Source organism: Engraulis encrasicolus, chromosome 2, assembly GCF_034702125.1.
Source record: "Engraulis encrasicolus isolate BLACKSEA-1 chromosome 2, IST_EnEncr_1.0, whole genome shotgun sequence".
NCBI lineage: Eukaryota > Metazoa > Chordata > Actinopteri > Clupeiformes > Engraulidae > Engraulis > Engraulis encrasicolus.
In genome coordinates, this window is record NC_085858.1 from 13,740,304 (window position 1) to 13,764,561 (window position 24,258).

Genomic DNA, 24,258 nt, shown 5'->3' on the forward strand with positions numbered 1-24,258 from the left:
CACCAGCTGGACTACACACACACACACAGCCCCTTCAAACGGAAGGCGTCGCTGGGAACGGATTTATGGAAAAGCCCTCCTGAGCCATGTGTGTCCCAAGCCTCATGCCGTTTACACACAACACCCATGGTGGATGTCATCTGGGGCACTGAAGCAGCCTGGCCTGCTACCTGTACACTGAAAACTTCAATAATGGTGGTCAGTTGAAGTTAGGCGGTGAGACATAATAGCACATCAATGTGCATGAGGACAACATGCCTAAATAAATGTGGTGAACACCTAGGAAACCTAAGTCTTCAGTCACCATGCACTGTAAAAAAAATCACAACTTTACCAGATGCCTCAGAATTCCAACTTAAGTTAAATTATTATTTTAAGTTGTGTGAAGCTTTGAATTGCAGCTTTGTGTTCAAAGCTCCACACAACTTACAATAAATATTTAAATTAACTTGGAATTCTGAGGCAGCTGATAAACTTGTTTGTGTGTTTTTTTTGTTTACAGTGCATGGAGACTGAATACTGGTTTCCTGTAATTAAACCATTACAGTGTATAGCAGAATTAATTAACTATGTCATAATCTATCTATCTATCTATCTATCTATCTATCTATCTATCTATCTATCTATCTATCTATCTATCTATCTATCTATCTATCTATCTATCTATCTATCTATCTATCTATCTATAATTTTTTTTACAGTGCAGGTAGTATCAAAATGATTGTCACCATTTCTCTCACACATTCTCCCTTCTGTCATGAAGTCTTTCATGTGTGCCTTTGAACATGCGGTACAGTAGAGAACAACAGCACAGTTCCACCTGTCAGGAAGGTCGGATTATATATACAGTAAGGGTTCTCAGACATGTGGAGGTGAGGGGGATTGTGATGGTTTAAGGGTTAGGCAGGTGAAGAAAGCGATACCTGCCGGTTCCACAAATATCCTGTGCTAGGCCTCTTTCGTTCTTCCTCCCAAATGACATTGTGTGCATGACTGCATTGATGCATACAGTGCTCAGAGCCTGCAAGTGGGGTAATAAAATGAAAGAAAAAAATCTCTTTTTGTGTGTTGATTTGTCATTGATAATAAAGAAGAAAATGACACAGTACATATTGACTTTATTTTTTACTTCATTAACATCCTGATATTTTCCTATCTATGTTTTTCAATAAAACTGGTAGATTACAGTTGTCATGTGGAGGAGTCAGTAAAGATGGAAGGCGTGTAAAAATAACTCAAGAGTGGTAACTTGTCGTCACCTGTCGGCGATGACACATCCTGTTATCCCCCTTGAGGGTCGGCTGCCGTTTTAAGGGCTTAAAAGAAATCGATAATGCGACTTGATTGAGATTTGCATAGTATTACAGGCCTAAACATAGCGTCTGCATTTTTGCTTGAGAAGCACGCTGGCCCTCATATAAGGGCCATTGCTTCTGCTCCTCCCGCACTAAGGGCCCTCAGGTTTTCTTGGACAGGGGTAAGATCTCATGCATCTTTCTGACTGACATTTTCCACATAACTTCAAGAGATACCCTTAATACCGTAGCTTTAAGGCTCTAGCAAGTGTAATGCTTAAACATGTGTGATTGACCTTTGATTTGTGTTTTAATTATGTGAGTAGTTTCTTTTCAGTAGTCATCCCTCGTTCCTCTGTGCTTTGAGTTAGACATTCCACATTTTAAAGACACTGAACTGAAGGTAAGGATGAAAACACCTTATTTTTGTTCAAATAGACTATAATGTGCAAAATACCTGTGTCAATACAAAAGGCAGGTTACATAGATGTACTTGAAAAGATGTTTATCAAGCTATTCTGTTCTAGTGAGCGAGCGAGCACCATGAGTTCGGATGCGGAGATGGCCGTGTTCGGCCCGGCTGCCATCTACCTCCGCAAGCCTGAGAAGGAGCGCATCGAGGCCCAGAACCGTCCGTTTGACGCCAAGTCAGCCTGCTTCGTCCCAGACACCAAGGAGCTATACATCAAGAGTGTCGTCCAGAGCAGGGAGGATGGTAAAGTGACTGTGCAGACAGAGGCAGGGGAGGTGAGTGTTTTTGGGAGGAGGTTAGACCTTGACACCGACTGAAGATGGTACCAAAAGTCAGACCCTGGGCCTATACTGCAAAGTGGGTTCAGGAGTAAACCACTTTAAGTCAAGAGGAAAATGAGGACCACAGGCTCTTAGATGATTTGCCTCTTAACTTAACCTGGTTTGCTCCTGAACCAGCTTTGTAGTAGGCCCCCTGACTACAAGTATAAGGTCCTCAACCAGTTCATGAAGGTGTGTATTCTTCTCTGTGTGTGTGACAGACAGTGACCGTTAAAGACGCTGACTGCCACCCCATGAACCCACCCAAGTATGACAAGATTGAGGACATGGTCATGATGACTCACCTCAATGAGCCATCTGTGCTGTTTAACCTCAAAGAGCGTTACGCAGCCTGGATGATCTATGTAAGTATTACTCTGGGGATCTATAAAACACCTGACGGGGGGGAAATCCATTACAGATGTCCGTGATGAATCTTTTTGTCACCTACTCTGGGCTGTCCTGAAAAATCCCATTAGAATTCACTATCATCATAATTATGATGGGGTTTTGTTTCACCCTGCAGACCTACTCTGGGCTGTTCTGTGTAACAGTGAACCCCTACAAGTGGCTGCCTGTGTACAATGCAGAGGTGGTGTCCGCCTACAGGGGGAAGAAGCGCATGGAGGCTCCACCCCACATCTTCTCTGTGTCTGATAACGCCTACCAGAATATGCTGACAGGTGAGTCCAAAAGCATGGGAGGCCCTTCCACCAGGTTTTTCTTTGAAAAAGCTTTGCTACTACTCTACACAACATTACTTGACATTCGAAATCCATCCATACCGTACATTCTAGACATGTCATACATTTTTTTGACATGAACAATGTTTGACATCTTTTGATATCAACAGACCGTGAGAATCAGTCTGTTCTGATCACGTAAGTGATGTTTGTGTTTTTTCTTTCAAATACAGTAGCTTGTCAGCCTGATAACTCTATGTACAATAACATTAACTGCATATACTGTATATATATATGTTCTCTAGTGGAGAATCTGGTGCAGGGAAGACTGTGAACACCAAGCGTGTCATACAGTACTTTGCAACAATTGCAGTGTCTGGTGGAGACAGCAAGAAGAAAGAGGCTGCCCCTGGCAAAATTCAGGTAGTTTAATGGTATGGAGAAAACTATGATTGATGGGGAAGTACACATGTTTCAGCAGTGATTTATTAAACTTTATTTTAATAGGGCACGCTGGAAGATCAAATCATCTCAGCCAACCCTCTGCTTGAAGCATTTGGGAATGCTAAGACTGTGAGGAATGATAACTCATCACGTTTTGTAAGTATTTTGTTTCTTCCACTAAAATCATATTGAATGGAGGCACTTTTTGAATGCCTTATTTTCAGAAAAAAAATGAGACACAAGAAATACTTTTTTGTTCATGTTGACAGGGTAAATTCATTAGAATTCACTTCGGGACAACGGGGAAACTGTCATCTGCAGATATCGAAACTTGTAAGTCCTGTAGCTTTTAAGTCAATAAATGATGATTATTACTTCTATTCTTTTTTCAGTCAATAACTATAATTGTTTTATTCTTTTTAAAGACTTATTGGAAAAATCCAGAGTGACGTTTCAGCTCTCAGATGAAAGAAGCTATCACATCTTCTATCAAATCATGACAAACCACAAACCAGAGCTCATTGGTACTGTTAGCTGATCAATCTGCATATTCGTATGTAGTACCACTGTGTATTCCTTCCCTACTGTAACCCTCTTGCATTTCACCTCCTTCAGAAACACTGCTGATCACTACCAACCCCTATGATTTCCCAATGATCAGCCAGGGACAGATCACAGTGGCCAGCATTGATGACAAGGAGGAGCTGGTTGCTACAGATGTATGTAATTGCTTATTTGCCAGATACATTATTTGATGCTTGTGTACTTCAGCCTCCCTCATTCCTCCATAGATGCTCTTAACAGTTAGCTGTGATCATTATTGCAAACAGAAAATGAGTTTGTTTTCCTTTGTTGTTTTTGAAGACTGCTATAGACATACTGGGCTTCACCCCTGATGAGAAAGTGAGCATCTACAAGCTGACGGGAGCTGTAATGCATTATGGGAACATGAAGTTCAAGCAAAAACAGCGAGAGGAGCAGGCTGAGCCAGACGGCACTGAGGGTAATGGGTTTTTTGTTTGTTTGTTTTTTTGTAGTTGTATTGATTGATTTTTTGTTTTTGCTTGCAGTTTTCTTTCCTTTCTCTCAGAGTATGTAAATTACATGTGAAATATGACAAGCATAGCATCAACACATCCTGCCTTCATTCTTCAGTGGCTGACAAAGTGGCCTACCTCATGGGCCTGAACTCTGCGGATCTCCTCAAGGCTCTGTGTTACCCCAGAGTCAAGGTTGGAAATGAGTTTGTTACCAAGGGGCAAAATGTCCAGCAGGTAAATGTATTATTCATTCATTTCAGATTTACCTATGGTTTAGGCTACCCAGTGCTGACTTAACAATAGCTGTGATGAGGCTTAGGTGGCTCAGAGGGTATAAACTTACTATACACTTGGCATTCATTATGTGCTTCGGGTTCAACCCTGCACTGTGATTAAATCAAAGTTTTAATTTGTAGGTGGTCAACTCAGTTGGAGCTTTGGCAAAATCTGTGTATGAGAAGATGTTTCTGTGGATGGTAATAAGGATAAATCAGATGTTGGACACCAAGCAACCCAGACAGTTCTACATTGGAGTCCTTGACATCGCTGGGTTTGAAATTTTTGATGTAAGACATGCTGTTTGCTTACACTTAATATAGTTTATTTAGCTTCTCAATAACTGAACTGAACTCTGTAATGTCCGATGCTCAATTTTGACACTTTGAAGATTTTGTTTGTACTTATTTTCCATTTTTGCCACAGTACAACAGCTTGGAACAGCTGTGTATCAACTTCACAAATGAGAAGCTGCAACAGTTTTTCAATCACCACATGTTTGTGCTGGAGCAAGATGAATATAAAAAGGAAGGAATTGACTGGGAATTTATTGACTTTGGAATGGACTTGGCTGCCTGCATTGAGCTCATTGAGAAGGTACAGTAGCCTATAGGACAATATACTCTAATCTATTACTCTATGATGACTCACTAAATAGTACACTCACACACGCCCAAAATGTATATCATTAGGAAGGTCCTTATACAAATACAACGCCTTACATATACTGAGACCTATAAAACCATCTGTAGAAATTGTGTTGTTGGTTGGGGATGGTTCAGGAAGGGCAACCAAAATGGCAGTATTCTTCTGACTCCTTCATGCTTTGGTGCCATGCATTACATTCTACAGTACATTAGATAACCACCATGAACAGTGCGCTGATATTTTTGCCAGTGTGTATTCATTTGTCTTTCCCTTTCATAGCCAATGGGGATCTTCTCCATCCTTGAGGAAGAGTGTATGTTTCCAAAGGCAACTGACACCTCTTTCAAGAATAAGCTGTATGACCAACACCTGGGCAAGAACAATGCCTTCCAGAAGCCCAAGCCTGTCAAGGGCAAGCCTGAGGCCCACTTCACCCTGGTGCACTATGCCGGCACGGTGGACTACAACCTCACCGGCTGGCTGGATAAGAACAAGGACCCGCTAAATGAGTCTGTGGTGCAGCTCTACCAGAAATCCTCCATCAAGCTGCTGTCTATGCTCTATGCATCCTTCTCATCTTCTGAGTCAGGTATGTGAAAGCTTTTGGATGTAGAGTATTTTTATTGAGCCCCAAGGAAATGAAGGTGTCTATATCAGCTTTACATAAATACACAAATACAAAACATACCCTAACACCTTATACTGTACACACCATTGTACATTGCAGTAAACATATACGGTACTGTACATGTAGTACACACTTCAGTACAGCAATCACCCTTACAGCAGTACATCAGGTACAGTATTAGACATGAGCTCAATACAGAATAAGAGTTTGTCTTGAGTGACACTGTCTAACAGATGGAGTTTAACCCATTCCATGGCTGTACCCACCAGATGTTTTGCAATGTACAGTGGTGCTCATATGTTTACATACCCCAGCAGAATATACGCTTTCTCTGCGATTTCTCACGAAATATGACGGATTACACAAAACCTTTTTTTTCACTCATTGCTAGTGACTGGTTTAAGATATTTATTAGCAATATTCTGTGTTTACTCTTTCAAAAGCATGATCACAACCCAAACTACCCAGATGACCCTGTTCAAAAGTTTACATACCCTAGTTTCTGATGCTGAATATGGCCCTGTTTAACATCAAGGACCGCTCTAAATTGTTTGTGGTAGTTGTGGATAAGGCTCTTAATGTTCTCAGATGACAAAACAGCACATTCTTCCTGGCAGAATGGTTGTGTCCTATAATACCTTTGGGTGTCTTGCTGGAACCTCACATTTGAGGTTTCCCCTGAGTGGCTCAATGATGTTGAGATCAGGAAAGTGAGATGGTCGCTCAAAAACCTTCATTTTATTCTTTCTGAAACTAATGATGGGTTGATTTGGCTTTCTGTGTCGAAATATTGTCATGTTGGCACTGTTGGAATTTCAATTCAGAAATGCAATATGAGGGGTTTGGTTGGAATCAAGCCAATGGGCAAGGGAATCATTGCATTGCAATGATCATTGCAAGGGAAATTGTTCAGGAGGCATAGAGCAACCAAAAAATAACTTCAGGTGAAATGTAGGACAACATGAAAAAATGTTTTAAACTGTACAGGAAAGAGGCACTTGAGGAAAGATGGGCTGTTGGGGGTTGCCAGGAGAAAGCCATTACTACAAAAATGCAAACATGTTATTTTGCATATGATACACCAAATAGCATAGTGAGAAGCATCAGAGTGCATGTGACAAAGTAATTTGAAAAAATTTGATCAATATGGAACCTTTTTCAGCCACTATTAACAGTACCATTTGGAGAACAGTCAACGGAGCCTATGATGAAAGTTACACCATCCCTTCTGTGAAACATGGTTATGGACCACTGATGTCATGGGGACATTTGAGTTACAAATGCACTACACTTTTGGTCCATACTCACAGAATGATGAATACATTGCCCCGTGAAAAATACTGAGGAAACTTGACACTCATCAGCCTTGAATCTGCACATGGTCCATTGTTTGGACATGCCAACATGACAATATTTCGACACAAAAAAGCCAAATCAACCCGTCATTCGCTTCAGAAAGAATAAAATGAAGGTTTTTGAGCAACCATCTCACTTTCCTTATCTCAACATCATTGAGCCACTCAGGGGAAACCTCAAATGTGAGGTTCCAGCAAGACACCCAAAGGTATTATAGGAAACAACCATTCTTCCAGGAAGAATGTGCTGTTTTGTCATCAGAGAACATTAAGAGCCTTATCCACAACTACCACAAACAATTTAGAGTGGTCCCTGATGTTAAACAGGGCCATATTCAGCATCAGAAACTAGGGTATGTAAACTTTTGAACAGGGTCATTTGGGTAGTTTGGGTTGTGATCATGCTTTTGAAAGAGTAAACACAGAATACTGCTAATAACTATCTTAAGCCAGTCACTAGCAATGAGTAAAAAAAAAGTTTTGTGTAATCCTTCATATTTTGAGAGAAATCGGCAATAAAGCGTATATTCTGCTGGGGTATGTAAACATATGAGCACCACTGTATTTGACTTTGTAGTGGATAGGACCGTGAATATCATGACAGGAAGAGAGTGGACTAGAGCAGCGAGGTAGGGTTCGTAATGGGAAATGAGCCAGGGGTTCACATGGGCATCACTTCTCCACCTCCATCACCTGCTCCATTTTTTTGTCTCTTCCGGAAGAGGGTGGTGGTGGCAGTGGTGGGGGTGCTGCTGGTGGTGGTGGAAGTAAGAAGGCTGCCAAGAAGAAGGGAGGCTCCTTCCAGACAGTCTCAGCCGTCTTCCGGGTAAACTGACACATACCTAGCACATACCTATCACTCCCCAGGTTCAAGTTTCAAGTTTCTTAGCCATATAGAAAATAAAATTGAAAGTGCATTGGTTGTACAGAACTGAAATTAATATACAAATAAATGCCTCTTGCCTCTCCTTCAATTCTCGTTCACTGATGGTTACCTACAGGAAAATCTTGGCAAACTGATGACCAACTTGAGAAGCACACACCCTCACTTTGTGCGATGTCTGATTCCCAATGAAGTAAAAACTCCAGGTATGTGAACTCCAACCCCTCAATATAACTACTGGTATATCAAAACACCTGCCTCAATAAAAACCCAACAGGGAAATAATGTCATAGTTTATTCTGATCCTCTTCTATTTGTCCATTAAAATAACAATAGGGATTATGGACAATCACCTTGTCATTCACCAGCTGCGCTGTAACGGTGTGCTGGAGGGCATCAGAATTTGCCGGAAGGGCTTCCCCAGTAGAATCCTGTACGCTGACTTTAAGCAGAGGTAAGTGAACCACAGGGACCATAAGATTCATAACCATCTTGTTGATAAGATACCACCAGTGCTGACCCTATAATGCTCATCATTCCCCTTTCTAAAAAGTACCACCATCCTCTCTCCAAACAGGTACAGAATACTGAATGCCAGTGCAATCCCAGAGGGCCAATTCATTGATGGCAAGAAGGCTTCCGAGAAGCTTTTGGGTTCCATCGATGTCGACCACACCGAATATCGCTTTGGGCACACAAAGGTAACCACAAGGGATGAAATATCCCAGCGGTGAAAGAGGGGCCTTGGTACAGGACGGTATAATCATAGCCAAGATATTCTTTATTTATCTACAAAAGCAAGGCTAAAAGCGACTAATAGAGGAACTGTGATTGTAATTGCAATTGTTTACTGTGGGGCACAGGTGTTTTTCAAAGCAGGACTGCTGGGTACACTGGAGGAGATGCGAGACGAGAAGCTGGCTTCCCTGGTGACCTCCACACAGGCCCTGTGCCGAGGATACCTCATGAGGGCAGAATTTGACAAGATGAACTCCAGAAAGTAATGTGCTCAGTCACTTTTATCGTAATTGCATAATTTATCCTGTAGGTAAATCACACTAATGTTAGCATTGTCACCACACCGACAGACAGCTTCAGGAGTTGTGGTTCACTCCACTTTCAAGACTCTAAGGCTAGGTATAAGAAATGTAAACAACATTATTGCTGTATAATCAGGTGTGTCATGTTTATCATGACATTGGATTGTAAACCTATTTACCCATTTTTTTGTCTTTTTAAAGGTATGCCGTGTACACCTTACAATACAACCTTCGCTCATTCATGAATGTGAAACACTGGCCATGGATGCGGCTCTACTTCAAGATCAAACCTCTGTTGAAGAGTGCCGAGACAGAGAAGGAGATGGCGACCATGAAAGAGGACTTTGTGAAGTGCAAGGACGACCTGGTGAAGCAGGAGACCAAGCGTAAGGAACTGGAGGAGAAGATGGTCTCCCTGCTGCAGGAGAAGAATGACCTGCTCTTACAGATCCAGGCGGTAAGCACATAGAGTGCTGTTAAAAATAGACGAACGGGTTAAAAATGCTTTGTTCAATTTACTATGTAAAATAAAAATATATTACTTTATCCTGTATACTACTTTATAAAATAAATGTATATGAAATAAATATTACACAATTAAAAAAATACTAAAGGAATCCAACCAGTAATTTGAATGTAATCAGAATTTGAATTAAATTAACGGCTATGTTAAATTTTTTTTCTTTTTTGCATGTTATCTTAATTTATTCCTTTTTCTTATCTAATGCTAATGTGCAGGAAGCGGAACATCTATCAGATGCTGAGGAGAGATGTGACGGTCTAATTAAAAGCAAGATCCAGCTGGAGGCCAAACTCAAAGAGGTGACCGAGAGGCTGGAGGATGAGGAGGAGATCAATGCAGAGCTGACAGCCAAAAAGAGGAAATTGGAGGACGAGTGTTCTGAGCTGAAAAAGGACATTGATGACCTTGAGCTCACCTTGGCCAAAGTGGAAAAGGAAAAACATGCCACTGAAAATAAGGTGTGTAACTGTGATCGCCGCAACTACACTTCAATAAAACAGAAATCATATCAATTTATACAACATATTGGCCCTGCCGTGGCCTATAAACATTATATAACATATTGTTTGCAGGTGAAAAATCTCATAGAGGAGATTTCAGTTCAAGAAGAGAGTACTGCAAAGCTAACTAAGGAGAAGAAAGCCCTCCAAGAGGCACATCAGCAGACTCTGGATGACCTTCAAGTTGAAGAGGACAAAGTCAACAGCTTGACCAAGGCCAAAGCAAAACTTGAACAGCAAGTAGATGATGTGAGTCTGATAAATGAACTTTGGAATTATTAATTAGTATACTTGTGTGCTGAATCTGATAGGTTTGATCATGGTATCTAATGGACTTTAATGTGGTCAACAGCTTGAGGGATCCCTGGAGCAAGAGAAGAAGCTCCGCATGGATCTAGAAAGAGGAAAGAGGAAGCTGGAAGGAGACCTGAAACTCACTCAAGAGTCCATAATGGACTTGGAGAATGACAAACTACAGTTAGAGGAGAAGCTCAAGAAGTAAGACTGTATCCAGTACATGTGAACATCAGCAATGTCATTATGTGCAATTCTTTAGCTGTTCATTTTTTTTTCAGGAAAGATTTTGAAACAAGTCAGTTGCTCAGCAAAATTGAGGATGAACAAGTGATGTCATCACAACTTCAAAAGAAGCTGAAGGAACTTCAGGTAATGTCATTTGACATATTAAGACTGATATTAAGAATAATTCCCTGACCCTTGGTGAAAAAATACGTTCTGGGCCATTTTAGGCCCGTGCTGAAGAACTGGAGGAGGAGATTGAGGCTGAGCGTGCCGCCCGAGCCAAAGTGGAGAAGCAGCGGTCCGACCTGTCCAGGGAGCTGGAGGAGATCAGCGAGAGGCTGGAGGAGGCCGGCGGTGCCACTGCGGCCCAGATTGAGATGAACAAGAAGCGGGAGGCCGAGAATCAGAAACTCCGGCGGGACCTGGAGGAATCCACCCTGCACCATGAGGCCACCACCGCAGCGCTGCGCAAGAAGCAGGCTGACAGCATTGCTGAGCTGGGCGAGCAGCTCGACAACCTCCAGAGGATCAAACAGAAACTGGAGAAGGAGAAGAGCGAGTGCAAGATGGAGATTGATGACCTGACTGGCAATATGGAGGCTGTGGCAAAGGCCAAGGTAAACTGACATTTTTTTTATCACACCAATATCATGGTGCTCTTGCAATTAATGCCCCGCCCCCCCAACTCACACACACACACACACACACACACACACACACACACACACACACACACACACACACACACACACACACACACACACACACACACACACACACACACACACACACACCACCCTGTCAGAATATATTAACCACCAAGTCTGTCTTTTTTGTCTTTGTGGTGTTTTTGAAACAGGTCCACCTGGAGAAAATGTGTCGCACATTAGAGGACCAGCTGATTGAAATCAAGACTAAAAACGAAGAGGGCTTGAGACACCTCAATGACTTAAGTGGTCAGAAAGCTCGTCTTCAGACAGAAAATGGTAACAGCCAAGATGTGCCTTTATGTGTGTCTTCTGAAATAGAAACCGCACTTTTAATTTTCCACTCTGATGGACAGGGAAGAAATATTCATTATGGTATGGTCGTGTTACTATATGCTAATGTCAAAAATGTTTTTCTTCCACAGGGGAATACTCACGCCAACTCGAGGAAAAAGAAAGTCTCATTTCACAGTTAACCAGAGGCAAAATGGGCTACACACAGCAGTTAGATGAGCTGAAAAGACAGTTTGAAGAGGAAGCAAAGGTACATGTGTAGAGAATGCAAAACGTTATCAATTCCTTGCCACTTATGCAAAGGATGTAGAGTGATAAAAGTAATGTAATGGTAATGTATCAGGACGGAATTAAACAAAGATTTACAATATACAGCACTTATGGAGTATCTACCACCTGACAGGCCAAGAATGCCCTGGCCCATGCTCTGCAGTCGTCCCGTCATGACTGTGACCTCCTGCGGGAGCAGTTTGAGGAGGAGCAGGAGGCCAAGGCTGAGTTGCAACGCTCCATGTCCAAGGCCAACAGCGAGGTGGCGCAGTGGAGAACCAAATACGAGACTGACGCAATCCAACGCACAGAGGAGCTGGAGGAGACCAAGTAATACAACTGCCCTTGAGGCATTGAATATACATTATATGGGGGCGCTGTGGCGCAGCGCAGTAGGCCCCCCACATTTGGGCTAGCATGCCCACGGGGACCCGGTTTGAGTAAAAATGGGGTCATTTCCCAGCCCTCCCCCATATCTCTCTCCCAATCATTTCCTGTCTGTTCTCCACTGTCCTTTAATAATAAAGTCTGGAAGGTCCCATACTTTAAAAAGAAAAAAAGAATATACATTATATGGCAGCAACCTACAGATAGTAAGATGATCTTTTTTTATCTTTCACACAGGAAAAAGCTGGCTCAACGTCTCCAAGAGGCCGAGGAACAAATTGAAGCGTCTAACGCAAAATGCGCTTCTCTGGAGAAGACCAAACAGAGGTTGCAAAGTGAGATAGAGGACCTCATGACTGATGTGGAGAAGGCCAACAGTATGGCAGCCAACTTGGACAAAAAGCAAAGGAACTTTGATAAGGTAGTGTCTGCTCCAGGGACATAAATAAGCACACATTTCTGGATACTAGCATGTCTGTAAATATTACGTACATACTGTATAGAACATTTTTTATTTTGGGGGGGGGGCTTGTGGCGCAGCACGCTAAGCCACCCACATTTGGGCTTGCATGCCCATGGGGACCCCGGTTTGAGTCTGGTCAGGGTCATTTCCCGGTCCTGCCCCATCCCTCTCTGCCAATCGCTTACTCTCATACTGTCCTGTAATAATAAAGGCCAAAAAATACTTAAAAAAAAATAAAAAAAAACATTCTGTGTTTTCACATTATTTGTCTGTGTGACCACAGGTCCTTGCTGAGTGGAAGCAGAAGTATGAGGAATGCCAGGCAGAGCTGGAAGGATCCCAGAAAGAGGCCAGAACACTCAGCACGGAGCTTTTCAAAATGAAGAACTCCTATGAGGAGGCACTGGACCATCTTGAGACCTTCAAACGTGAAAATAAAAACCTGCAACGTAAGTAACAAGGGAGCAACTGGTGCAACATCTAGCAATTGCTTGAACCTTCCAGAATTGTGCCAGGTGACATTTTCTTACAATGTAGGTTTACTCATGTTGGCTGTCTGAATCTCAATTTAACAGAGGAGATATCCGACTTGACAGAGCAGATAGGTGAGACTGGGAAGAGCGTCCATGAGCTTGAGAAGGCCAGGAAACAGATGGAGACAGAGAAATCCGACATCCAAGGAGCACTGGAGGAAGCTGAGGTACAGTAAGGAACCTGATATTCATAATTGCTGCTCACTAACATCACATGTAACTAGACTGCCTGTGCAGTCGCCTTCGACTGCTTAAGGTATATCCCCGAAACGCGACGCTTCCAGTCCCCCATCATTCCTACCACTCCCGTCCACCATTTCGTAAACGTACGTGTATATGATACATACAGACGTGACATGACGTGCATAGGCTTAAAACCAAACGACTATTGTGAAAATGAAGCAAAAAATGGGGCAAATGGTAATACTGTTTTAATGGTTCAGTGGATATACCACATTAGGTACAGTGTAATAACCAGTGTAACAATATTTAATACAATGTAATTTTTTTACTTACATCATGTGTTTGTGCGTAAGTGGTATTACATGGTATTGCATATTGTTACACTGGTATTACACTATATTACATGGTATTGCATACTGTTACACTCGTTATTACACTGTACCTGATATTGCATATTGTTACACTGGTATTACACTAGTATTACATGGTATTAAATATTGTTACATTGGTTATTACACTGTACCTAATATGGTAGATTCACTGAAATGGTGAACCATTAAAATAAGGTGTTACCGGGTAAATCAATCCACCCAGTCAGAAGTTATGGGCCAAATGAAAATTCTGCCATTTTGAAAGTGTTGTCTTCCATACTCGAATCAGTTCATGAACCTACCCAGCTTTCAAAAATCTGGGACAAATCCATCCACCCGGTCAGTAGTTATGGGCCAAACAATAATTCGGCCATCTTGAATTCAGCCATCTTGAAAGTGTTGACCTCCAAACTCGAATCAGTTCATGAACCTACCCTAGAGCATGCACACACCAAATCTGGGACAAATCCATCCACCCGGTCAGAAGTTATGGACCAAACAAAAATTCGGCCATCTTGAATTCAGCCATCTTGAAAGTGTTGACCTCCCAACTCGAAGCAGTTCATGAACCTACCCTAGAGCATTCACACACCAAATCTGGAACAAATCCATCCACCCGGTCAGAAGTTATGGACCAAACAAAAATTCGGCCATCTTGAATTCAGCCATCTTGAAAGGGTTGACCTCCAAACTCGAATCAGTTCATGAACCTGCCCTAGAGCATTCACCCAAAAAATCTGGGACAAATCCAAACATCCGTTAAAAAGTTATCGCGTTAACACGGAAGACCTTACGCGGCGGCGGCGGCGGACGCGGCGGCGGCGCTCCGCGTTTCGGGGATATAATTAAATGTTGTTGTTGTTGGTACTTGTAGAATGATGTCGTAATCACGTGGTTACGTCACGCAAGTCAGTCAGCCTACGGACACGGACGTAAACTGCATGTCTGTAATGCTGTGGACTTAGTTAATAAAACTTCTGAAATGATACCTGCCTCTGTGCCATTCTACATGGTGTCAGAAGTGAAACGACTTAACGACCGTCCATTTCGTACTCTACATAGTCAGGTAAAGTGTTGATTAAGTTAGATGCGTTCATATCTTTGTTAGTGTGTGCGACACAGCGAACATTAGCAAACATGGCTGATGGCTTCCGTCGTCCGGACCCGCTCGTATTCGACGACAAAATTGCGGATAACTGGAGAATATTTGAACAAGAATATGATATCTTCATTGCGGCTGCCCACAGTGACAAGCCCGACCGAACGAAAGCCTACATACTCCTCAATCTGGCAGGAAGCGAGGCTATCGAAAGGGAACGCACGTTCACTTATGCACCTGCTCAAGTAGATGGAGAGGGAGTCGAGATCCGCCCAGCCGAGTCCCGGGAGGATCCAGAGTGTTTGAAGCGGAAATTCAGATGCCTCTGCAGTCCACAGGCAAATATCACAATGGAGAGACACGCATTCAACACAAGGAACCAAAAAAAACAGTGAGACCATAGAGGCTTATGTAAGCGCACTCCGAAACAAGGCTAAAACGTGTGACTTTGGAACTTTGCATGATGATTTAATTCGTGACCGGCTTGTTTGTGGCATTAGCTCAGATAGCGTGAGGAAGATACTGCTGAGAGAGTCCGATCTTACAATGCTGAAAGCTATCAAGATATGCCAAATCAATGAACAAACTGAACAGCATACTAAACTGCTTGCAACAACGCCACGCAGCTCAACAAATGTGGATGCAATACGTCAGGACCGCAGAATGCAAAAGACAGCTAGTAGTAGTAGCAAGCAATACAAAGACCATGCCAGAGTGCAAAACATAAACTGCACCAACTGTGGCCATGAACACCCAGCGAAAAAGGAACTTTGTTTGGCATATGGGAAGCAATGCAATTACTGCAAAAAGCTAAACCACTTCAAGAGTCACTGCAGGTCAGCAGCTAGAAACAAGCAGTACAAGGCAGTCAACCAAATAGCACATGCAGACTCAGACAGCAGCGGCGAGGACTGTGAATCGTTCGACATCGATGGGCTCTCACCAGGCGGAAATGAAGTAAACACGTTGTCTGATGATGGTGTTAAGGACGAAATACACTGCAACATAAAGGTCAATGGCAAGACGCTCAAACTGAAAGTAGACACTGGTGCAAAGTGTAATGTTCTCTCCCTGGATACATTGCTGTACTTGAAAAACACTGAAAAAATAAACAAAGACAACAAGGCGAGGCTCGTGGCCTATGGAGGCACAGTGATACACACTGAGGGGACTGTGTTGTTGAAGTGCCAGACAAGCGACCAAAGGTTCTACGACCTGCGTTTCCACGTGGTAAATGGTAAAGTGCAGCCTCTGCTAGGGCTGCCGGACTGCCTGAAGATGGACCTCATGACCCTGGGAGACCAAGTTTTCCAGGTGAATGTAGCCGGGCAGAGCTCTTCTCAAAAGTGGTTCGACGACTATGCTGAGCTGTTCAACGACGAACTCGGCTCACTCCCAGTGACCTACCACATGAAACTGGACCAGGAAGTCACACCTGTCATTCGCCCACCTCGCCGCGTTCCAGTTGCAATGATGGACAAAGTGAAAGCAGAGCTGGAAAACATGGTGAAACAAGGAGTCATCACACCCATCTCAGAACCTACCGAATGGCTTTCCTCAATGGTGGCCACACACAAAAAGACACAGACAAGATCCGTGTATGTATTGACCCAAGAGACCTAAATGAAGCATTAATGCGCCCCAATCATCCCATGCGCACGGTTGAGGAAGTTGCCGCCCAAATGTCTGGCGCGTCCGTGTTTTCAGTGCTTGATGCCAAGAGCTCCTTTTGGCAAGTCAAACTGGACCAAGCATCGTCATTCCTCACCACTTTTGCCACTCCATTCGGGAGATATCGCTACCTGAGAATGCCGTATGGTCTCAACGCGGCGTCAGAGGTCTTTCAGAGATCCATGGAGCAAATATTTGCTGGCCTCCCATGTGCAATAATAGTTGATGACATCATCGTGGGAGGGCGAGACCTCCAAGAACATGACGAGAACCTAAAAAAAGTGCTTGACAGGGCACGCAAAGTGAGACTGAGGCTGAACCCCCAAAAATGCAGATTCCAACTGAAGGAAGTCAGCTACGTTGGCCATATCTTCACTGAGCAGGGGCTGAAACCAGATCCAACAAAAATCCAGGCGATCACAGACATCCCGCCACCCCAGGATAAAGCTGCTTTGCAACGCTTCCTGGGTATGATAAACTATCTTGCCAAATTCATTCCAAACCACAGCAACATCGCAGCACCCCTCCACCAGCTCCTGCATAAGGACATAGCGTGGACCTGGACTGAACAACAACAAAAAGCATTCGACACTCTGAAACAGTTTGTGACATCACCTCCAGTGCTGCGTTACTATGATGTGCAAGCACCAGTCACTCTCACATGTGACGCTTCGCAGTATGGCCTTGGTGGTGCGTGCCTCCAGAACGGCAGTCCTGTTGCCTATGCCTCTCGCACGCTCACTGAAACAGAAAAAAATATGCACAAATTGAAAAAGAGCTGCTCGCTGTCGTCTTTACCTGTTTCAAGTTCTACAACTACATATACGGAAAGCCAGTGACTGTGGAGACAGATCACCAGCCCCTGGTCTCTATACTGAAAAAAACCCTTCACACGGCGCCTGCGCGTCTACAACGCATGATGCTGAAACTACACAAGTTCAACCTCACGCTGGTTTACAAGAAGGGAAAGGAACTGCACGTAGCAGACACGCTATCACGTGCACCGAGGAACACCACAGCCTCACATGCCACCGAACTGGAGGATTTTGAGGTAATGACTGTACAGCACATCTCATCCAGCCGTCTGGAAGAACTACGCACACATACAGCAACAGATAGCTCCCTGCAGGCCCTGAGCAACATCATCAAGTATGGATGGCCAGATAGGTTGCACCAGGTACCAGACACAGTGAAAGATTTCTTCCCATTCCGAGATGAGCTATGTATAGAAGATGGAATAATAATGAAAGGCACAAGAATAGTGATTCCACAAACACTGCACAAGGAATATCTCACGCTGCTTCACAAAGGACACCCCGGTGCTGAGGCGATCAAAAGGCGAGCACGCAACATCGTTTTCTGGACTACAATGGTGAGAGACATTGACGAATCTGCACAGTCATGCCGCATTTGCACTGCCCTAAAACCAAATCAGCAAAAAGAGCCGATGCAGCTACACACTGTTCCAGAGCTCCCATGGTCAACAGTGGCGACAGACCTGTTCGAATGGAACAGCCAGCACTACCTTGTGCTGGTAGACTCCTATTCAGGATGGTTTGAACTGGATCCTATCAAGAAGATCACATCACAGTGCGTAATTAACAAGCTGAAACGCCACTTCTCTGTCCATGGAGTTCCCCACAAGTTGTTGTCAGACTGCGGAACGCAGTACACAAGCCAAACATTCAAAGACTTTGCCAAACACTGGGATTTCGATCATGTAACCAGCAGTCCCGAGTATCACCAATCAAACGGACTGGCAGAAAGGGCCGTACGAAGTGCAAAACGTCTGCTGGAAACATCAAAGAGGGACGGCACCGACCTGTTCCTCAATCTTCTGAGCATCAGAAACATCCCACGAGATGGCACGCTGGGCTCACCTGCGCAAAGACTCATGTCCAGAGAAACACGCACAAATATGCCAATCAGCAAGCACCTGCTTAAGCCAAAGTCAAAGAATGCCGAGTTGATCCACACCCACCTGTCAAAGCACAAAAAAGATTCTATAACCGTGGCAGCCGGCCACTCTCCCCACTCCAAAGCTCCCAAGTAGTACGCCTGCAAACAGAGAAAGGACATGACAAAATTGGCATCATCAAAAGAGTCACAGCCGAACCACGGTCATACCTGGTGGAATCAGGAGGCAAGGAATACCGCAGGAACCGGCGACACCTACTGCCAGTGACAGAGCCACCACCAACAGAACAAGAGCCACCAACAGACCCACCACTAGAGGGGACCAGTGGTGAGATTGTGCCCAGTCTCCCCGCATCTCCTCCCAGACAGCCTGTTGTGCACACTGAGCACACACCTGACCATGTCGGGGAGTCATCTCTCCCAACGGCTACTCAACCCTCCCCGGCCCGTTCCAGGTTTGGCAGGCTCCTAAAGCCTAACCCCAAGTACAATGACTAAAAACAAAGACAAAAGAAGAAATGCAGTGAATGAAAAAAAAAGCAATTCTGTTGTGTCCCTACACAGATTCTGTTTTGTGTTAGTCAATGACATTTATGTTTTTATACTAATGCTATTCTGTTCTCCCTTTACAGGTTCTGTTTGGTGTTATTCGATTACACTGGTGTATTCATACTAGTTTGTGTTGTTTTGGATAGCTTATGTTTGATAAGTGGCCTGTAAACCAAACTTTAGTTAATTTGAAATCACATCTCTTACATGGGGTTATTGAAAGCTATTTTGCTAATGGTTTAATTCATCAGGGTAGAATCCCTCTTGCAGGAATGTCATGTTTTTGCCTACCATGGTTCTATACTAAAGAAGAGGGATGTAGAATGATGTCGTAATCACGTGGTTACGTCACGCAAGTCAGTCAGCCTACGGACACGGACGTAAACTGCATGCCTGTAATGTTGTGGACTTAGTAAATAAAACTTCTGAAAAGACACCTGCCTCTGTGCCATTCTACAGTACTAATACTAGTAATAACTGTGTATTTGCGTGTCCATGTCCGCTTGTGTATGCATTATTCCCTTCACACTGAATATGCTGACATGTGCACTTTAGGCATCTCTGGAACACGAAGAGTCTAAGATTCTTCGAGTGCAGCTGGAGCTCAACCAGGTGAAGTCTGAGGTGGAGCGAAAGATCGCTGAGAAGGACGAGGAGATGGAGCAACTGAAGAGGAGCAGTCAGAGGACCATTGACACCTTGCAGAGTACCCTGGATTCAGAGGTCAGGAGCAGGAACGATGCCCTGAGAGTCAAAAAGAAGATGGAGGCCGATCTGAACGAGATGGAGGTTCAGCTGAGCCATGCTAATCGGCAGGCAATTGAAGCACAGAAGCAACTGAGACATGTTCAGGGACAGCTTAAGGTAAGAAACCCCTGACAACGCAGTAGTGCTTTAAATAAATAAAGTTCTAAAACACTTTAGAATAGGGTTCACATGTTAGCTACTAATACATGCCTAATAATTGTATTGTATCATCCTCACCATCACCATCATCATCATCATCTTCTTCATCTTTATTCCAGACTCAAAGTCAAATTTCCAGCCATATTTCACCCATATCCCATAACCAAGTCACTTTTAAGACATATGGTGTGCAAAATCAAGGCCCTAGTAGATCCTTATTTCTATTATATCAATGATAAAGGCAACAAACAAGACATTTGTGAATACATGCCTGGTCCTGGCATTAGAGGAAGGAATGTTTGAATTCTGTACCAGTAGGAAGAGTGGGCTGGGTTGGTGATCCCTTTCCATGAATGAACAATGACCTACTCTATGCAATGAGCATCTGATTGTTAAAATGAAAACTTCTACTTCTGAATTTTGAAGGATATCCAAATTCATCTGGATGATGCCGTGAGGGGAGAGGAGGACATGAAGGAGCAGGTTGCCATGACTGAGCGGAGGGCCAACCTCATGCAGTCTGAAATCGAGGAGCTCCGCAACGCCCTGGAGCAGACGGAGCGAGGTCGCAAGGTGGCCGAGCAGGAGCTGCTTGATGCCAGCGAACGTGTGGCTCTTCTACACTCTCAGGTGTGACATCTAAGTGGATGAGATATAGAATGTATGAACAAACTAGAAAAATGTTTTTAAGGAGTGAGTCGCACTTGAAGTCTCGAGGTACATTTGGGTTGTCTAGGTATTTTGACTTTTATTTTCATTTGGAATATTATGATGATCGACTTAACCTTATTGGGTTCCTCTATATGCTAATATGGAATTCAAGAGTGTATTTCAAAAATCTTATCACAGTAGTGCTGTTTTTGTTTTCTCTTTTTTCAGAATACAAGTCTTCTGAACACGAAGAAGAAGCTTGAGGCGGATGTGGTGCAGCTTCAAAGTGAAATGGAGGACTCTGCTCAAGAAGCCAGGAATGCTGAGGAGAAGGCCAAGAAAGCCATCACAGATGTAAGCACCTGCCTCTCAAAAAGCCACAACAATATCCAACTACATATTAATAGTGAGAACTTTATTGTACTTGTTGAACTTGCTTATTGTGTCTATGAAGGCTGCTATGATGGCAGAGGAGCTGAAGAAAGAGCAGGACACCAGTGCTCACCTGGAAAGGATGAAGAAGAACCTGGAGGTCACAGTCAAGGACCTGCAGCACCGTCTGGATGAGGCCGAGAACCTGGCCATGAAGGGTGGCAAAAAGCAACTCCAGAAACTGGAATCACGGGTGTGTATTTTGTGAACTGGGCCTGCTGACAGTGTTGGCTGGGCTCGTGGCAAAATTCTCTGAAAGGGCCCTGTACATATTTTACAGTACAATGCAATGTGGTCTAAATGTAATGGGGAGTGCATTCTAGGCTTTCTCTCTTACTGGGCCCAGGACAATTGACCTGTTTGTTAACCCCTTGCCCCAGCAAGCCAGACTAGATGTAATACAACAGACTCTGAGTCAGATTTGGTGACATCAAAATGTTAGTCAGTTGTTTACACGGATACCGGATCCACTGCTTAAGATCCTGCCGGATCCAGAACCAGATACCGGATCCTACAAAAGGGTTGAAACATATAATCTACTCGCACACATAGGCCCTTTTTATTACGTTGGCTCAAACTATTTTTTAAACTCATTGGCTTACTGCCACACTGCCTACAATGGCCGCTTCGAAAGAGCTTTCACTCCATGCAGTGATTCGGGTTGTGAAAGACTGACTGAAAAGCCTAGGCTAGAGATGCACCAGACCCTGATTTTTAGGTAACATGCCGGATACCGGATCCACTGCTTAAGATCCTGCCGGACCCGGATCCTGTGAAAAATCCTATTATCCTGCCGGATCCGGAACCGGAACCGGATCCGGTGCATCTCTAATAAAAAAGAAAAAAAAGGAAAAGTGAAGGGCGCTGTGCTCCATTTCCTCCTGTTGACTGTCACTGCCCTACGGTCCTGTCTGTGGTGGCTGCAGGTTCAGGAGATGGAGGGCGAGCTGGATGCTGAGCAGAAGCGAGGGGCTGAAGCCATCAAGGGCGTCCGCAAGTACGAGAGGAGAGTGAAGGAGCTCAGCTACCAGGTTCACACCCCCACCATTCATAATATCTCTTTCCTGGCCCCTTTCTGAGTACATGAATATCAGTTGTTGTTGTTGTTGTGCAGCATGCCAGAACCAGCAGATAACCATGTAAACAGGTGAAATGCAGCATTTTAATATGAGCTTATCATCCACTTTTTGAAAATCAAAAAAAATGGTAGTGATTAAAGTTACATTACATTAGAAATCTGGTTGAATGGTTCCCATTTTAATGTTCCTGACGTTTGTAGGCAGCAGATAAAAAAGACATGTTCAAAGATATCAGTTGTTCTGTTACTGAAATCATGAAAAGAATTATTTTTGCCTAAGATATGGTCTTTTTTCTCCCTTGCAGTCTGAAGAAGATAAGAAGAATGTGAACAGACTGCAAAATCTGGTGGACAAACTCCAGAATAAAGTGAAGGCCTACAAGAGACAAGCTGAAGAGGCGGTAGGATTACAGAATCAATCTCTCTTTCTCTCTCTCTCTCTCTCTCTCTCTCTCTCTCTCTCTCTCTCTCTCTCTCTCTCTCTCTCTCTCTCTCTCTCTCTCTGTGTCTCTCTCTCTCTCTCTCTCTCTCACACACACACACACCCACAGACCTGTATTTGTAAACAAGACACAAAACACAGCTTTGCTCCAGTGCCTACATAATACTAGCCATTTGTTACTCCAACGCATAGTACATACATAAGCTCATCCTCTTCCTTTCTCTCTCTCTATTGCGCACGCACGCACGCACACACACACGCACACACACACACACAAACACTGCATTCCCCGTAGTATTTCTAAACCGGAATGACTGGAATTAAACATTGCCGACAAAAGTCTCAGAAGTTTGTCTGTTGGTGTGGTTTTGTTCTTCAGGAGGAGCAGGCCAACACTCACCTGACTCGCTTCAGGAAGGTGCAGCACGAGCTGGAGGAGGCTCAGGAGAGGGCCGACATCGCCGAGTCTCAGGTCAACAAGATGAGAGCCAAAACCAGAGACATGGGACCTAAGGTGGGTGTGGATTTGAATTCAGTTGAAGAAGATGATTGTGCACATCCCAGGAAAAGGTGCAGGACAAAGGCTGACTGTTTTCGGAGTGAGAAGTCCGCAAATTAAATCAATGTTTACTTTTGATAGGACAGCGTGAGAGGTGGACAGGAAGCGAATTGGGAGAGAGACGGGGAGGGGTCGGCAAAGGGCCCGGGCCAGGATTTGAACCCTGGTCAGCCGCATGGCAGGTGTGTGCCCAACCGGTTGGCCACGGCAGGGCCTTAAAACCTTTTTATCTTTTATTATTTCATGGCTGGATTACGTTTCGACTTCCACGGTCTTACTTCTCACTCCGAAAACTAAGTGGATTTGAATTCCTCATATAGGCTAAGGCAGATAGATTTCGTTTTAATGGAAATTCCAAGAGTGAACAAAGAGTCAACAGCAATATATGACTCACAGAAAAGCATTTTTCCCACATATTTTTCACAATGGGTAGTTGTAAAACTCAAGCAATGATCAAAGTGTGCTTGTAGTGAAAGAGAAAGAAAATAGTACTGTGGCATCACAGACATAGGTATACATAATTGATGTCTGAATTTCTGTTCATGTTTCCCTCCTCATTGATGTTGTGTTCCTGGTGACTTTAGTCTTCTTAGAGTAAGTCTTCCATGCAGGGTTATGCTATAGCATCATTGTAAGAGCTCAGACGATGCTGTTGTTTTTCATAGAGCTTTAATGTTGTGTTGCACTTGTCTCGTCTTTGCTTCCAGACTCCAGAGGGATCAGCACAGTAGCAGAGACAGAGATTATATCTGCGCCTCTCAGAAACATAGAGAGCGAAATAGAGCAGCTGCACGTGTATTGCATGCATTAGCTGATGCTCAGCCATTATGCTGAAAATGTCAATATAATATCCACTAAATACACTATGCTGGGACCTTGGTCCAGACATACAGCCCTTGCTTATGTTTGTGGGCTTAGTATCCAAATAAAACAAACCCTTATGGAAATGACTGCAGTGTATAATGGGGAAAACACGTTATATTATTTGTACCTAAAACCATTTGGGTTTACAACAGATGCTGAAATGTGCAGGACAGAGTACAGCAGACACATTTCACAATGCCAAAAAAAAAAACCACAGGTGATTATTAAGCTTGTAATTTAAATTTGTTTTTTT

The 24,258-nt window shown here is 43.7% G+C and overlaps 1 protein-coding gene across 1 annotated transcript; it reads left to right on the forward strand.

The window, feature by feature from the left end:
* The first annotated feature begins 1,838 nt into the window (after positions 1 to 1,838).
* On the forward strand, positions 1,839 to 24,168 carry LOC134468712 (myosin heavy chain, fast skeletal muscle-like). The gene is made up of 39 exons (XM_063222596.1): positions 1,839 to 2,042; positions 2,309 to 2,452; positions 2,614 to 2,770; positions 2,941 to 2,968; positions 3,076 to 3,193; positions 3,278 to 3,370; positions 3,484 to 3,547; positions 3,640 to 3,738; positions 3,830 to 3,933; positions 4,079 to 4,217; positions 4,370 to 4,488; positions 4,671 to 4,820; positions 4,957 to 5,127; positions 5,458 to 5,767; positions 7,884 to 7,987; positions 8,163 to 8,250; positions 8,381 to 8,498; positions 8,622 to 8,745; positions 8,908 to 9,044; positions 9,286 to 9,541; positions 9,823 to 10,065; positions 10,180 to 10,356; positions 10,460 to 10,605; positions 10,683 to 10,773; positions 10,857 to 11,246; positions 11,489 to 11,615; positions 11,762 to 11,880; positions 12,034 to 12,230; positions 12,525 to 12,708; positions 13,034 to 13,199; positions 13,326 to 13,450; positions 19,629 to 19,937; positions 20,406 to 20,609; positions 20,859 to 20,984; positions 21,085 to 21,255; positions 21,989 to 22,093; positions 22,446 to 22,541; positions 22,962 to 23,096; positions 23,849 to 24,168. The coding sequence occupies exons 1-39, from the start codon at positions 1,839 to 1,841 to the stop codon at positions 23,870 to 23,872; spliced, it is 5,862 nt and encodes a 1,953-aa protein (XP_063078666.1). The 3' UTR covers positions 23,873 to 24,168.
* The last annotated feature ends 90 nt before the right edge of the window (positions 24,169 to 24,258 follow it).

Coding starts and splice junctions, on each gene's coding strand:
- LOC134468712 (XM_063222596.1), top strand. CDS start 1,839: ATGAGTTCGGATGCGGAGATGGCCGTGTTCGGCCCGGCTGCCATCTAC. Junction 10,606..10,682: donor TTAGAGGAGAAGCTCAAGAA/GTAAGACTGTAT, acceptor TTTTTTTTTCAG/GAAAGATTTTGAAACAAGTC. Junction 19,938..20,405: donor ATGTTCAGGGACAGCTTAAG/GTAAGAAACCCC, acceptor TGAATTTTGAAG/GATATCCAAATTCATCTGGA.